The sequence below is a fragment of the Pseudomyrmex gracilis genome, unplaced genomic scaffold, assembly GCF_002006095.1.
Source record: "Pseudomyrmex gracilis isolate BER0280 unplaced genomic scaffold, ASM200609v1 scaffold_201, whole genome shotgun sequence".
Classification (NCBI taxonomy): domain Eukaryota; kingdom Metazoa; phylum Arthropoda; class Insecta; order Hymenoptera; family Formicidae; genus Pseudomyrmex; species Pseudomyrmex gracilis.
In genome coordinates this window covers 140,650-154,719 of record NW_018020785.1, presented here as the reverse complement: position 1 = coordinate 154,719, position 14,070 = coordinate 140,650, and the positions used below count along the sequence as shown (strand labels likewise).

At 36.8% G+C, this 14,070-nt stretch overlaps 2 protein-coding genes across 5 annotated transcripts in view; one reads left to right on the top strand and one right to left on the bottom strand.

Annotated features, from left to right (window-relative positions):
• Window positions 1–315: 315 nt before the first annotated feature.
• Window positions 316–3,053, top strand: LOC109858388 (tropomyosin-2-like). Its single transcript, XM_020435571.1, has 7 exons — window positions 316–629; window positions 756–997; window positions 1,073–1,206; window positions 1,367–1,555; window positions 1,862–1,937; window positions 2,012–2,144; window positions 2,246–3,053. The coding sequence occupies exons 2-7, from the start codon at window positions 758–760 to the stop codon at window positions 2,326–2,328; spliced, it is 855 nt and encodes a 284-aa protein (XP_020291160.1). The 5' UTR covers window positions 316–629; window positions 756–757; the 3' UTR covers window positions 2,329–3,053.
• Window positions 3,054–5,731: 2,678 nt separating this feature from the next.
• LOC109858374 (Down syndrome cell adhesion molecule-like protein Dscam2) overlaps window positions 5,732–14,070 on the bottom strand; it is a 90,186-nt gene continuing 81,847 nt past the window's right edge. For 2 of the 4 annotated variants that reach the window (XM_020435534.1, XM_020435531.1), the window contains 16 exons: window positions 13,602–13,750; window positions 13,339–13,470; window positions 12,778–13,078; window positions 12,511–12,689; window positions 12,208–12,377; window positions 11,995–12,133; window positions 11,804–11,921; window positions 10,768–11,219; window positions 10,259–10,440; window positions 8,937–9,327; window positions 8,598–8,741; window positions 8,263–8,415; window positions 7,826–8,037; window positions 6,923–7,076; window positions 6,734–6,836; window positions 5,732–6,348 (listed from right to left, as the gene is read on the bottom strand). In XM_020435534.1, the coding sequence (XP_020291123.1) occupies window positions 6,099–6,348; window positions 6,734–6,836; window positions 6,923–7,076; window positions 7,826–8,037; window positions 8,263–8,415; window positions 8,598–8,741; window positions 8,937–9,327; window positions 10,259–10,440; window positions 10,768–11,219; window positions 11,804–11,921; window positions 11,995–12,133; window positions 12,208–12,377; window positions 12,511–12,689; window positions 12,778–13,078; window positions 13,339–13,470; window positions 13,602–13,750 (3,229 nt within the window). In that variant the 3' untranslated portion in view covers window positions 5,732–6,098. The other 2 variants (XM_020435532.1, XR_002250612.1) reach the window with 2 other exon arrangements.

Genomic DNA, 14,070 nt, shown 5'->3' with positions numbered 1-14,070 from the left:
TTCTAAAATCTAATTATAAAAAGTAAAAATATATTGTAAAAAAATTATAAACATTAAAATTATAAATATATTATATTCTTATATTTTTACTTCAGAAAATTTGTTTATTTAACGCTAAGCATATAGCGCAAAGCAAATGTTAAATTATCAATGTGTTTGCTATCGACAATGAACATCCTACATCGAAGTACATTGCTTTAAGAAGTCGAAGAATTCGTTTGAGACTAACTAAAGCAACGGTTGCTTTTGTTCTTTTGCATTACATTGAGCCTATAAAGCATTGTCTTCATCGGTCATCGAGCACAGTAACCCGCGAGCATCGCATTTAATACTTCGTTCGTTTTTCTAGTAATTAAAAACTCTAACACGCAGTATGAATTATATTACTCAGATTATTCACATTCTTGCACAACGTGAAAAATACTTCTAAGCAAAAGTGACTTCCCGTGACTATTTTTCATTAAAAACAAGAAATATCATTTTCGAGAATAGATACTAAAAATCAATCAAACATAAAAGAAAACAGCAATTATCATAATTAAAGAATTAAATATTTACTGTCAAGTTTCTTAAATAATAAAGAAGTTGTGTTCTCTCTTGTGACTTAAAAGTTGAAATACTTCTGTTCGGTAATAATTTATATTATTATAAAATTCAGTACTATATATATATATATATATCTGTTTAAAAAAAGGTTTTTTCTTAAATTAACATTATTGATGTAAAAAAATATTTGTTTTTAATTTTCGCCGAAGTCATGAACGCTATCAAGAAACAGTTGCAAACGCTGAAGCTCGAAAAAGATCTCGCGATGGACAAGGCTGATCTGTGCGATCAGCAAGCAAAAGAGGCAACCCGAAGGGAAGAAAAATTAAAGGACGAGGTTCGTGATTTGGCGAAAAAATTGGTGCAAATGGAGCACGATCTCGAAGTGAGCAAGGCTCAGCTGGTAAAATCGAACAAGGATCTTGAAATGAAAGAGAGGATCTACATCGTGGTTAGTGAATTAAGAAAAAATACAATCCCGTGTTATATATCAAATATTCTATGTCTGTCAATTGTAAAATTGTAGACACAATCGGAACTGGCGGTGTTGAATAGAAAAATGCAACAGTGCATGCAGAATTTAGAGAAGTCCGAAGAACGACGGTTGTCTGCTCAGGCAAAACTCGCGCAAGCCATGGAAACAGCGGAAGACGCAAAGCGGTAAGGTAAACCCAATTATTTGTCATAAAATTTATATAGAACAGTGAAATGAAATATTTTTCTACAACTATAATATAACGCGTTCGTAAATTTTTATCATTATTTCTTTATCACGAAACAAATTACGAGCGTCGTAATTTTTAATTTGATTTTCATTCAGTATTTGCAAAGTTCTGGAAAACAGAAGCAAGCAAGACGAAGAGAGAATGGATCAATTGATGGCGCAGCTGAGAGAAGCCAGGCTCATTGCTGAAGACGCCGACATGAAATCGGATGAGATTTCGAAAAAATTAGCGTTTGTCGAGGATGAGCTCGAGGCTGCAGAAGAAAGAGTTAAATCGAGCGAGGCGTACGTATCGCATCCATTTTCTAAATATAGAGGCTGCGTTCTCTTTTTGGCTCAATTCTTTCTCTCATCTATTTTGAATTTATTCAGAGACCTTTTCACGCAATATATTCTATATTTAAAAATCCTTTTTACTTTTGCAAGGATTTCTCTCTCTCTCTCTCTCTCTCTCTCTCTCTCTTTCTCTTTTTTTTTCTTTGTGTGTGTGTGTAAATATTTCATCGTTATATCACACAGTTTCTGATAATTGCACTAAGAGATATTTAGTGGAATTATTTTTTGAACATGACGAATAATAATGTGTTTCAGGAAAATTCTCGAAAGAGAGGATGAGTTGTTCATCGTTGGTAACATACTGAAGTCTTTAGAAGTGTCGGAAGAAAAAGTAAGAATTCTTTTGTATTAATTATTCTTTCTCTCGTTTTTCAAATATTTAAAAAATTAAATTAATAATTACAGGCTAATCAGAGAGTGGAAGAGTTTAAAGCTCAGTTGAAGGAATTAAAAATCAAACTAAAAGCTGCCGAGAAACGTGCCATAATCGCTGAAAAAACTGTCAAGATATTCACGAAGGAAATGGACAAAAGAGAAGGTGTGACATATGATCAGTATATATAGTACAGTTAAATCTGTTTGCAACAATTGTTAAATACACGATTGTTAATTGATAAAATGTTTTCGTTTACATTTCAGATTATCTGTTAAAAGAGAAGGAAAAATACAAATTTATTTGCGACGATCTGGACTCTACGTTTTCAGAGCTTACGGGATATTGAAACGAAAACGTTTCTATCGAATGTTTAATCGATTATTATATTTTCACAATCACAAGATTTTTTGCGTGCTTTGTGTGCAAATTTAAATCACATATTCATGTAGTTTTTTTTGTTGTATACATCTCATAAGGTTGAACTCAGAAAACATCCACTCTGTGTACTTTACACGATATCAATTTATTTAATCGATTCTACGATCGACACAATGCATCGAAATTCCGTACCACAGATTTAATACAGTTTAAATTTTAAATCGCAATATATTATTATTATTATTATTTATTTCTTTTTTTTTTCGTTTTTTTTTTTTAATCGCACAACCTCCGATCGCAGAACGGAGAGAAAAACTTGCCACAACACTTCTTTACACTTTACTCCTTGCGATGACTTTTGCAGACAGACTCGCTTCTCTTTAGGTTTTTGTTTTTTTTTTTTTTTTTTTTTTTTCTACACGTTAATCGTAGTTACAATAATAATTGTCCATTTGATTTGTTCACTCTCGCCTCCCATTCGTATCGATGCAACAATTAAATTGTGCAATTCTTCGAGTTGCACGGATTTTATCGCAGAGAGGATGACGAGGGATGCACCGAGTTATGTCATTGCATCAATTTTCGAGGACCGTTTATATATAAAACTGTTCGCGACACAAAGCAAATTACACAGTAAAAACCGTCGTGATTAGTTTTAAAAGTATCAATCGAATAAATGGGCGAAAAATTGTACTTTTTGCGATTATATTTTTATAAAAATCACATAGTAAAAAATTCGTTGAGTGTTTTGAGATCGTTGATGTGAGCTGTATCGAAAAATCTTTTTTTTATCGACTTCTCACTCGATTATTACGGTAACAGAGAAAACTGGTCCCTGAAAGATTACGACAGAAGAGATTGACAGAACTCGGTCGGTTCGTACGTATATTTATATATATATATATATAATGTGTGTGTGTGTGTGACGCAGAAAAAAATGTACAAAAATCGTGTCGACGAAAATGTCCAGCAAACGCCACAACTATTCGCATTTTCTCTTTCACTTCGCAGATCAATCCTATTGAATTAATCGAACACTACGAGTTTGATTGACGTGCTTCTCTTATATACATTAAACATTACGCGTCGTACATGCTGCATGCACGCATCTTTATGCCCATGTACTCAAATATATGTATTTAGATACGTATATCTATATATATATACGGCGCCTCTTGTCTTCGTAGTGTCGCGCACAGTTCTCCCTAGTTTTTTTAGTGTTGTTACACACGATGATAACCCCGAAATGTTTTATATAACGTCGCTTGTATACGTGGCATGAATTTTCTAATCTTTTTAACGGACTTTTTGTTTTTTTTTCTGTATAAGAGTAAAAGATATATCGTCGACTTGTATACGAGACATACGATATAAATTCAGAATAATCTTCTCTTCACGCTCAAATTAATTCGAAAATGGAAGTACATACGCCATCACAGAGAGATCCGAATATAAAAAACGTCGTATAGTATCAGAGAGACTGCTCTTGGAAACCTCTGATGAAGTGAGCTGAATTGTTCGCGAGAAACGTCGATATAAAATTGACCGCTAACGCGGTTCTCAAATCCGAAAAACATCTTCGAATCGTATAATAGTATATATTTAATTATTTTTTAATGTGACGCTTTGTTTGTCGGCGACAGAAAGGGAGTCGTCAAATAATTGCTTGTTTAGAGAAAAACGTCACGTTCTCCGCGCTCTCGCTAAAAAAGTTACAGAACATTTTGGGTTTTTGTTTTTCAATATGTATAATTGTGTGTGTGTGTGTGTTTAAAGATCGCAATTATCTTCTTTACACGACAAATAGTCTGCGGATTGGCAGTGTTGTATTGGAAGCTCGCGACACAATAGGATGCACGCGTACAATTGTCGGCGATTTTCGTAGTACTTTCGATTTCAGTCTGAAGAGGAGTTTTTATTGGAGTTATCGACTTATTGGATATATATATATATATGTATATATGTAATAGGTGGGGTCGCGCCGATTACGAAGTCTCGAAGGTGCGCGACATTAGAAGAGATATCATATCGGAAAATGAGGGAGGAAGAGAGAGAGAGAGAAAGAGTGAGCACGCGGCTTTCTCAAACGCCCTCCCCCCCCCCTCGATCTCAAAATGTACAGAGCAAAAATCAGCTTTGCGTTCGATAGTTCGATATAGTTCGTCGATCATATCGCGCTCCGCGCACAGAAAAACGTTCTACGTAGAAGTCTTAGGATTAATAACGGACTTAAAGTAATCAACGGTGCCTATATCGTACGTATATAAATTTTACAACGCAACAGAGCCCAACTGTCAAACGATCCATACTCACAGAGACGTTATTGTGTGTGTGTGTGTGTGTGTGTGTGATGTTTGTCTCTCTTACGATCCGTTCGTATCTCATTCCGATCTCGATAACGTATTTGCATCGACGAGCATAAATTTTATACGGTAACGAGAGCTTCAGGCTGTTTCATACATGTACATTACGCGGGACGGGAAAATGTTGATTTGTGCTAACAAATAAAATTGATGTTGACGTTTTTATAATAAAAAATTGTGAATTGCGACAAAATAATTAGAATTATATAATACGGAATTGTTATTGATATAAGTAAAATAGAGTAATATATAATAAATCAATAAATTTACTGAGAGACAAACAAATAATTAACTTACGTCTTCAATTAGTGTATTTGTTTAATTTGTATAATAAAGATAAAAAAGTTATCAGAAAAGTATAGAAAAATATACATTGATGCAAATATAAGCAAATTGAAATTTTTTATATCGATTGATTGGGTTTGAATTTGCGACGGAAGCGGAAATGCAGCCTGTCGCTCTTGTCCCGTTCGTTATACGCGAAGGACTCTTCCGTGCTCTGTTCTCTCTACGATTTAAGTCTTTGGTCTCGAATGGATCGCCCGCCGGCGAAACGACTCGCAGCGGTCTGAGCAAATTGTCGTTTTGGCACGCATTCGCAACACGTGATTCGACGATCATTCACGCACTCGGACTTTTTAGACTCACTCACGCACTCCACGCACTTTACACGCACGTGTTATTAACTCACGTAGCGCATCATATATTATAATAAGGAGGAGAAGAGACGCGCAATGTATTTTTTTGTTTTTTAGATACTTTCGACTAGCTTCATCAGTTTCGACCAAACGAAGGAACAGGGTTTACAGAAGAACAGTTCTACAATAGATTCGCACACTTTGTCGTGTTAATAACACTTATTAATAATTAATATTTATTACAAGACATCTAACATCTGCAAGAAATGCAAATATCTTTTTCCTTATCAATTACGCCCTAAGTTTCTTTCTCCGATAGTTTATAATTTAAAAATTTCAAAAGATCTTTTGCAACAAATTATTATTATTATTATTTTTTTTTTTTCCAAAACTCCGTTTCTGTTCTTCTGTATATGCTTATCTTCGTTAACTCGAATCTCTCTCTCCACGAATTTTTATTTTTATACACATCTCTCCTTATTGATCGCCGTTTACAAATAGAATGCAATTTATCTACCGTCAATAGAAACGTGCCCGCGTGGCGGTCGATTGGCACCTAGACGAGTACCCACGAGGGAATCTTCCAACGAGACACGAAAGAGAAAAAAATCCATTTATATCTAATCTTTGGCCCAATGAAAGTAAAGATAAGAGAAGAGGAGGAGGTCTTTATTACCGTAAAGAATTGATGACCACGCGGGATTGGAAGAAGGAACGGGAAGGGGAGGATGGACCGATTAGACGGCGATGGAGTAATCCGAGGATGGATTATTCTGAGTGCTCGGCCGCGACCACAGAGAGCTCCTCAGGCCCAGTTTCAGCTTCTTCAGGGAGTCAATGTCGCACTCGGCCTCGCTGAGCTCTGGCCGGTCTCCGTTCCCCGGCGTGGGCACAACCGCCCCTTGATTCCCGCCGACAAACGCGGTCTCCGCGACCGAGATCGGTGGCAATAGCGTACGCAGAGAGCTCCTGCTGGGAACATGCCATCTTACGAGACAGCCAACAGAAACAGACGAGAATTTACTGGCTGATGTTGCGAAAGAGCGACAATTTCGCGATGAGGTATGAACAGTAATCGATTGTTTAAGAGCTGTGTGTTAATTTAATGTACCCCAAATTTTAATTTAGTTATAAAGAGATAAGTTGTATAGTGAACATGTATGTCTAAAATTTTTATAATATTTGTTTTTTTTAAACAAGAAAAATTATGTAAATTTGACAAGTACGGCGTAAAAAACATTCGATTATTGTCACTTCAGCACTGCGTGAGGGAAGTTTCTGGGAAACTGTGGAAAATATGAAGAATTATGACAAAAAAGTAAACTTGGAGTAACGATGTCTCTCGCTAACGCTTTATTATTTGAGCCATTACCTGGATCTTCCTCTTCGTGGCAGTGACTTCTGTTCGGACATGGGAGAAATGTCCGAAGAGGTGCTCGACGTGCCGTGATAGATAAAGTCCGAAACCGCGCGAACTAAAATAAGAACACAATTCGTAAAATTATTCGTAAATATATAAAACCAAAAAAAAAAAAAAAAAAATTTTGATCAAAAAACGCACTATGTTTTAATTTGCCAGCGTCCAGTTGATTCGACGATTCTGTGCGCGAACTTATCAGTTGGTCCGGGTCAGACTCGCTCTCGTCGCTCTCGACATCGCCCGGAGTTTGCTGCTTTCTCTGCTGTCGTCTTCTCGACGAAACGCTCTTCATGCTCTGTATTAATCATATTTTTGTGCCACTTGTAAAACAAAACTCTTCTATAATATATTCAATTATTATAAAAATTTTACAACTATAAACAATAAAAAGTTTTACTCAAAGAGTTTTAATTTCATAATTTTTTTTAAGTAGATATTATTTATAACCCTGATAGAAAAACATTTACAAAATTATGTGACAAAATCTTGTACTAAAATTGTAATTTGCAATTATACAGATATATTTTAGAAAATAGATGTAAAAAACATTGATCTTTTATCAAATATTTGTAGTTGTTTGCAAAATAACTTTCCAAATACTATTTCGGCAAAAGAATAACGGATATGGCGAATCATCTTAGCAGTATATTTGCAAAATTAATTTCAAAAAGAAATTGTTCAATAATTGAGAAAAAAATTTCAGCTATGTGATGTTTAAAATATGTAGAAATATAATTGCATATGAAGAAATCAACTTAATTCATGTATATACTTATGGAAATGCATAACGACTGACTCTTTCGCAATTTTTGACAAATATTGTTTACAAAATTTTATTTCGACAAAACTGTTGCGTTATGGCGAATCATCTTTGTGTACAATCATTGCACGATCGTCGTTATTCACGATGCCATTTTTGCGCAATATTTTCACAATTTGCCAATTAGAGAATCTACAATAATCCGGATATATACTCTTTATTATCAGATCATGTATAATAATTTTGAAAAAAAAAAAAAAAACGGATTTATCTCTGACATATACCGTCGCCGCCGGTGGAGGACTCGCGCATCCTTCGGTCATGGCGTGCTCGTGATACATGAAGCTGTGAAGGAGAGTGTTGTTCGGATGAAGACCGGCTGCCGTGGCCTCCGCCGCGCCTCCCAGTCCGCCCAAAGCGCCCAATCCTGCCAGGCTTCCCCCGCCACCCTCCGAAAGCTGGAACGTAGCGTACGGCGAAATGTCCTCCGCTGTCTCTGTAACCCATCAGAGGCATTGCCTACCTTTCAAATCGCGTCGGGTTAACTGTCTCACTCGTCTATCCGTTTCGAGCACATCCAATGAGAAATAAAATAAAAAATAAAATATCAAATCACATCTTTTTACATTTTTGTGCAGCATTAGAATTACGGGCGCAACAATAAATTGTATTGTAATTCCAAACCTGGAAGTTTGAAATCTATATCGAAACAAAAGTTCACCTGGAATCTTGTCGGGTCCTCCGCCCGTGTTCGCCGCTTGTTGAAGGGCCACCTTGTGTATCGTGGCGTAGTAACGCTCTCGCTGAGTCTCGGCATTCTGCTGATTCTCCTGAGACTCCTTCATCGGTCGTTGCACGTGACCTCCTATATATCCTGTCAACAAACACATTCTTTCGCGTCACCTCTACCAGAACTATAATTTTATATATATATATATTTATATGTAATTAAAATAAAAAAAAAAACGTATGCAAAAATATATTCTTTCAAACTCACACAAAGTTGTGTGTTGTTACTGCAAAACAATTAATAAAAATTTATGTTTTCACACTCACTGATCCTCCAACGAAAAGCAACAATTACCACCGCGATGACCAACCCGACAGTAGCCACTATCAACGGTAGCATCACTTTAATGTCCGCGTAAAACGGCATAACCGATGTCATTCCGCGTTTCGACAATCCTGGATGTGGTGGTTCTGCAAAGTTACAGGAACACAGTTTCTTTTGGATATAAATATTTGAAAACAAAATAGTTTCATCGAATAGCGCGGATGTTCGATCGTCATTTTTCCCCGCAGAAAATCGCACTTAGTCCGTACATAAGCGTTTTTTTTTTCGCGATGGTTTGTGCGCAACTGACACTTTAATATGTAATCTATTCTCAAACTTACCACCTTCTTTCGTCAACGTCACAAACGTAAACTCCGCTTGATTACTGCCGGCCACGTTGTGAGCTTCGACTTTGAGCTGATAGACGGTACTCGGCGTCAAGTTCGTCACGACGAATCGTCGTTGCATCTTGACGTTGTTCGATACTAAAGTCCAATGAAATTCGTTCGCCGGTCTGTACTGAATAACGAAATATCTTATGGGACATCCGTTGTCGGGCCAGACATGCAGTCGCAACACTAAAGTGGTAGAATTCGGAGTGAGAAAAGAAGCCGGTGGAATTCCCGGTGCTTGACCCTGAGTTCGAACCGAGAGCACCGGAGACGACGGACTGCTGCCGATTTTGTTGTGCGAAGTCAAATACAACTGGTACGTATTTCCGCACAATAATCCCTGTTAAAAAAAAAAAAAGTATTTAATCAATCTCTTTTTTCTCTCTGTGATCAATTTAAGAACGTTCTCCGACTACAGTGGTTAGCAACCTAAATACAGTGGTTAGCAACCTAAACTATCTCTTCTCATGAGTAAGTTTGTACTGCTGTAACAAAGTTAAGTTGTGTGAGCTATTCAGCACTGCTAAGACCCGCTTACTCCGCGCAGAAGAAGAAAAATAGCTGCAGTACACAGCGCGCATAAATCCAGCAAAACAAAAAAAAAAACAAAAAAAAAGCTATAGTTTGAAAACAAGGGTTGCTTGCCATATTATTCAAAATCGTATTTTAATTAAGACACTCTCCGCTACCGCATACTTGTTTTTTAAAAAAATCCTACAAAAATTGTCGTCAGTAACTTTAAAAAACCCCACTTCACAAAGGAAACTCAGCATAGGAAATCCATGTTAAAAATTGAATTTTAAATCTTCCATATTTTGGAATTTAACATTGCTATCCCTATTATCCAAAAAGGCTACGTATAAATAAGATCATAAACTATGTATATCGCAAATTTAAAGAAAATCCTAGGAAAATCAATAATTCGGAGAACGTCCTTAATTGATAAACTGGCAAAAATCTTTGAATAGTTTTAAAAATACCAATAATTACGTGTAACAATAATAATGTATTCAATGTAAAGTGACAATTAATTTAATCGATTGAAATATGCGTTTAGAACATGATTTATTAGTTCAAGCGGATTATATATATTTCAATTTTAACAGAGCATTAGGTTTCAACTCATTATACGATGTAAACTTACCGTTATTACTTTTCATTGTTACATATTTCATTTTATTACAAATTATCCGCTCGAAGCAATTATCACAATTTTTCTATCAATAATTAATATAATCAACATGATGTCAATTAATCCCAGTCGGATTTACCTTCAGTTCGTGGCTGGTAGCGTGGCGAGATAATTGTAACTCATCGAGGGTGCCGTGAGTAGTTCGATAATACAATGTGTATCCCGTCAACGGCGCGCCGCCGTTATTCTCGGATTTCCAATGCAATAACACACTGCTTGATGTGGAACTAGTTACGTATAATACGGGTGCGCTAGGTGGAACTGCGACACGAAAGGGAAACCCATGTTATTCTGAACTGTATCAATATTCTATATTAGTTGCTGACTGAACTGAAGAATTCGAGTAGAAAATTTATTTCATAATTCAACTACTAAATTTATTATTCTAGCGCGGCATTTAATATGCCGACTAATTAAAATTTATTAAGCATATATAGAATATTGTTAATGTAAATAATACATATAGCAATTATCGAATTATACCAGTAAATATTAAATAAGTAAATAAGTACTTGTTTTAATGTCGCGATAAACAATTTATATTTTATCGCAAAAATAAAGAAGATATAATTAATTAAAATATTATACCTTGCACCGTGAGGGTGTAATGAAGCTTGTCGCTGCCCTGCGAATTTTCCACTTGGCATGTGTAATTTCCGCTATCTTGCGACTGAAGATTCGACAACACGAGTTCTCCAGTCGGCAGAATTTGCACGTTCTTGGCGGAATCGCTGCGTATCTGTTCCGTGGCGCCCTTGTACCATTCTCTCGTTGGATGTCCGACTGCGTTGCATTCCAAAGTGGCTGAACCTCGCCACGGGCGTACTACATGTCCGCCGAAAGACCAGATTCTGGCCGGCACTCGATTAGTCGGCACCTGCGCCGCCACTCTCGAACTTTGACCTTCACCAACTCGGGTGCTAGCGGTTACCCAGAATTGATACTCGACGTGTTGCTGCAAATCAATCGCTTCGAAGTGCATACTCGTAGCCGGCAACGATTTCTTGCCGTGATTGAGCTCCTCGCGTCCGTCAACGACTCTGCAGAATGTTTCTGTTATCTTTACCGAACTTGATAATTTTTTTTTTTTTTTTTAAGAGATCATGTTATTGTAAATCTTGTGAAAACATTTTTCGCACGAACATGTAACATGGGGCATATATTTATACATAATACGCATATTTACATATATATGCGTATATATGTATATAGTATATAGTATATATGTATAGTATATAGTATATATGTATATAGTATATATTTATATAGTATATATAGTATATATATAGTGTATATGTATAGTATATAGTATATGGGTGATTCTCTGTGAACGCGGAAATTTCAACTTTCAGTTTTGATAAAAAATAATTATTATTAACTAACGGATAGCGGTGAATTATGTTTTTTCATACCATTTTAAGTCACCATTCGTAATATGAATACGTGACTATGCAATATAAAAACTTATCTATGTTTTTTATGTCAATATACCACAAAGATTACAGTCCACGGAGATTACGTTTTTTGAGAATTACCCATATATGTATATAGTATACTATATATGTATATATATGCGCATATATACATATATATATATAATAATGCAAAATTTACGTTTTACTACCTTGTGTAAAGGTTGTATTTCGTAATGATTCCGTTCGGTTCGAGCGGTGGTAACCACGAGATGAACAGAGCTTGCGGCGAACTTACGACGACTTTGATATCAGCAGGACTACCTGGTACTGTAAGTGCAAGAAACATGTTTAATGAGATTCAGTTAGAAAGGATCGTTTGACAATGTCAAGAATAAATCACCGTCTTCCTCAGTCTGGCAGTAAATCGTTGCGGAAGACACTCCATCACCAATTCTGGTATAAGCCAACACCTGGATGGTGTAATTAGTGTACCGCCTGAGCCCAGTCAGAACTGTTGTTAAAGCGCTTGTTTTCCGAACCTAGTTAGTTGACAAATTAATTAATTAAAGTGAAAGATGTGTAAAATAAGGAAATGCTTAAGAAAATTAATAACCTCCATTTCATCCACCCCTCGCCAGGCGTCCGCTAGAATCGGTTCGTAATTTAATTTATAGCCTTGAATAATGCCGTTGCTGTGTGTGTTAGGCGGAGGTTGCCAGGACACTTGCAGAGACTGAGAAGTGAGCGCTGCGCATCTCACGTCGTCCGGCGGAGCGCTTGGAACTATTTTGAAATTATTTTCTATGTTTGTTACATCTTAGAAATCCATTTTGAAACACTAAGCGAAAGAACTAGAAACACTAAGAGAGGAAAAATCATCAAAATGAAGAGATTCGAACAGTTTTTTGACAATCACCATCTTCCAATGTTTGTGTCAGCAACGGCTCGCATATAGGCCCCGGTCCAACTTGATTGTAAGCTTGAACGACAAGAGTGTATCTGGTGTAGGGCCTAAGACCTGTAAGTCGAAGCTCCCCGCCGCCCTCCTCTCCGTCACCCGACACGGAGGTAAAGTTGTACGACGGATTGTTCGAGCTGAAATAAAAACAAAAAAAACAAAAGCTGTTGTGCTCGCATACAATTAACTCTCAAGTTAATATTCCCAATATCTTTCGCGCATTACCTCGTTTCTCTGTAACCCACGTTGAAACCTTGTATGTCACCGTGACGAAGTTCCGGCAACGGTGGTGACCAGGTGACGAGAATCTCAGACGAGGAAAGAGCTCTGGCGGCGAGATTCATCGGCGGACCGGCCGGTCTTTGTGGTTCAGTCTTGACAATTAGTTCTGTCGAAGGAACAGATCGGCCCGCCGGACCTTCCGCTATTATGCGAATCGTATATCTAGTGGCGGGTTTCAATTCGTCAATTAGCGCCGCGTACGGTAAAGGTGGCCCGGTAAATTCTTGCTGCTGCCATATTCCGCCTAGTAGTAATTCGAAGAGTTCGAGAGAATGTTAATTAAGTTTTAACAAATTTAAGAGAAACACAGAGAGAAGACAAAATTAGAATTAGAAGAAGTGATTTAAAAAGATTTTATTTTATAGAGAAATATCGTAAAGCAAAAAAACGTAATAAAACTCTTCTCAAATGTAAAAAAAAAAAAAAGTCGCTTTCACGTTATCACACATCGCGCTTTTACATAATCCGCTTAACGTTAGTTAAATACTTTTTGTTACTCTATACCTTCGCCCTCTTTATACTGAAGAATGTACTTAGTAACTTCGCTGGTGTCTTGCGACTTATGTTGCCACTTAACGTTAATGCTGCGACTCGCTACCATGGCGGTTTCTAGGGCATTCGGCGGTTGTGGCGGCTCTAAAACGTGCGGAATTCGATATTAATGCACTCATGCGCCAATATATATGCATATAGAGCAAGAGTATCGCATTTGGAATTCAATTATTCTATATCGGAGCGAATTGACCTACAAACCCCCACGTTCCTACCTTGTACGAGGAGTTGCACCAGCTGCTGATCACGACCGTAAAGGTTGTTCGCCTGACAAAAGTACGCGCCGCTATCCGCCGCTTCCGCCGACGAGATTTGCAATTGCGCGATGACACCATCCGGCGTTACTTCCTGCTTCACCGCGACGCTTTATAGCGGATTTATAAAAGTTCATTAAAAGCTTTTTTTGTGTGACACACATGCACACAACTATGAAATATTCATATACCACTAGATATACGGAGTATGCTAATATTTTAGGTGAAAATTTCTTTTGAACGTCCGATATTTTCTTGCTAATAAACGTGATTAAATTTGGCTCTTTCAACCGAGGTATGTAATATTCGTGCATTTTTCAGATACGCTTTATACACATGCTTGCGTATATATGTATATATATACATATATACGCAAGCATGTAAATATAAATATAAATATGTATATATGTATATATGTATATATATATAC

Bases quoted from the DNA above. Each gene is read 5' to 3' on its own strand.
- LOC109858388 (XM_020435571.1), top strand. From the start codon at position 758: ATGAACGCTATCAAGAAACAGTTGCAAACGCTGAAGCTCGAAAAAGAT. The intron at 1,207-1,366 runs GTAAGGTAAACC...ATTTTCATTCAG, and splicing joins ACAGCGGAAGACGCAAAGCG to TATTTGCAAAGTTCTGGAAA. The intron at 1,556-1,861 runs GTACGTATCGCA...AATGTGTTTCAG, and splicing joins AGAGTTAAATCGAGCGAGGC to GAAAATTCTCGAAAGAGAGG.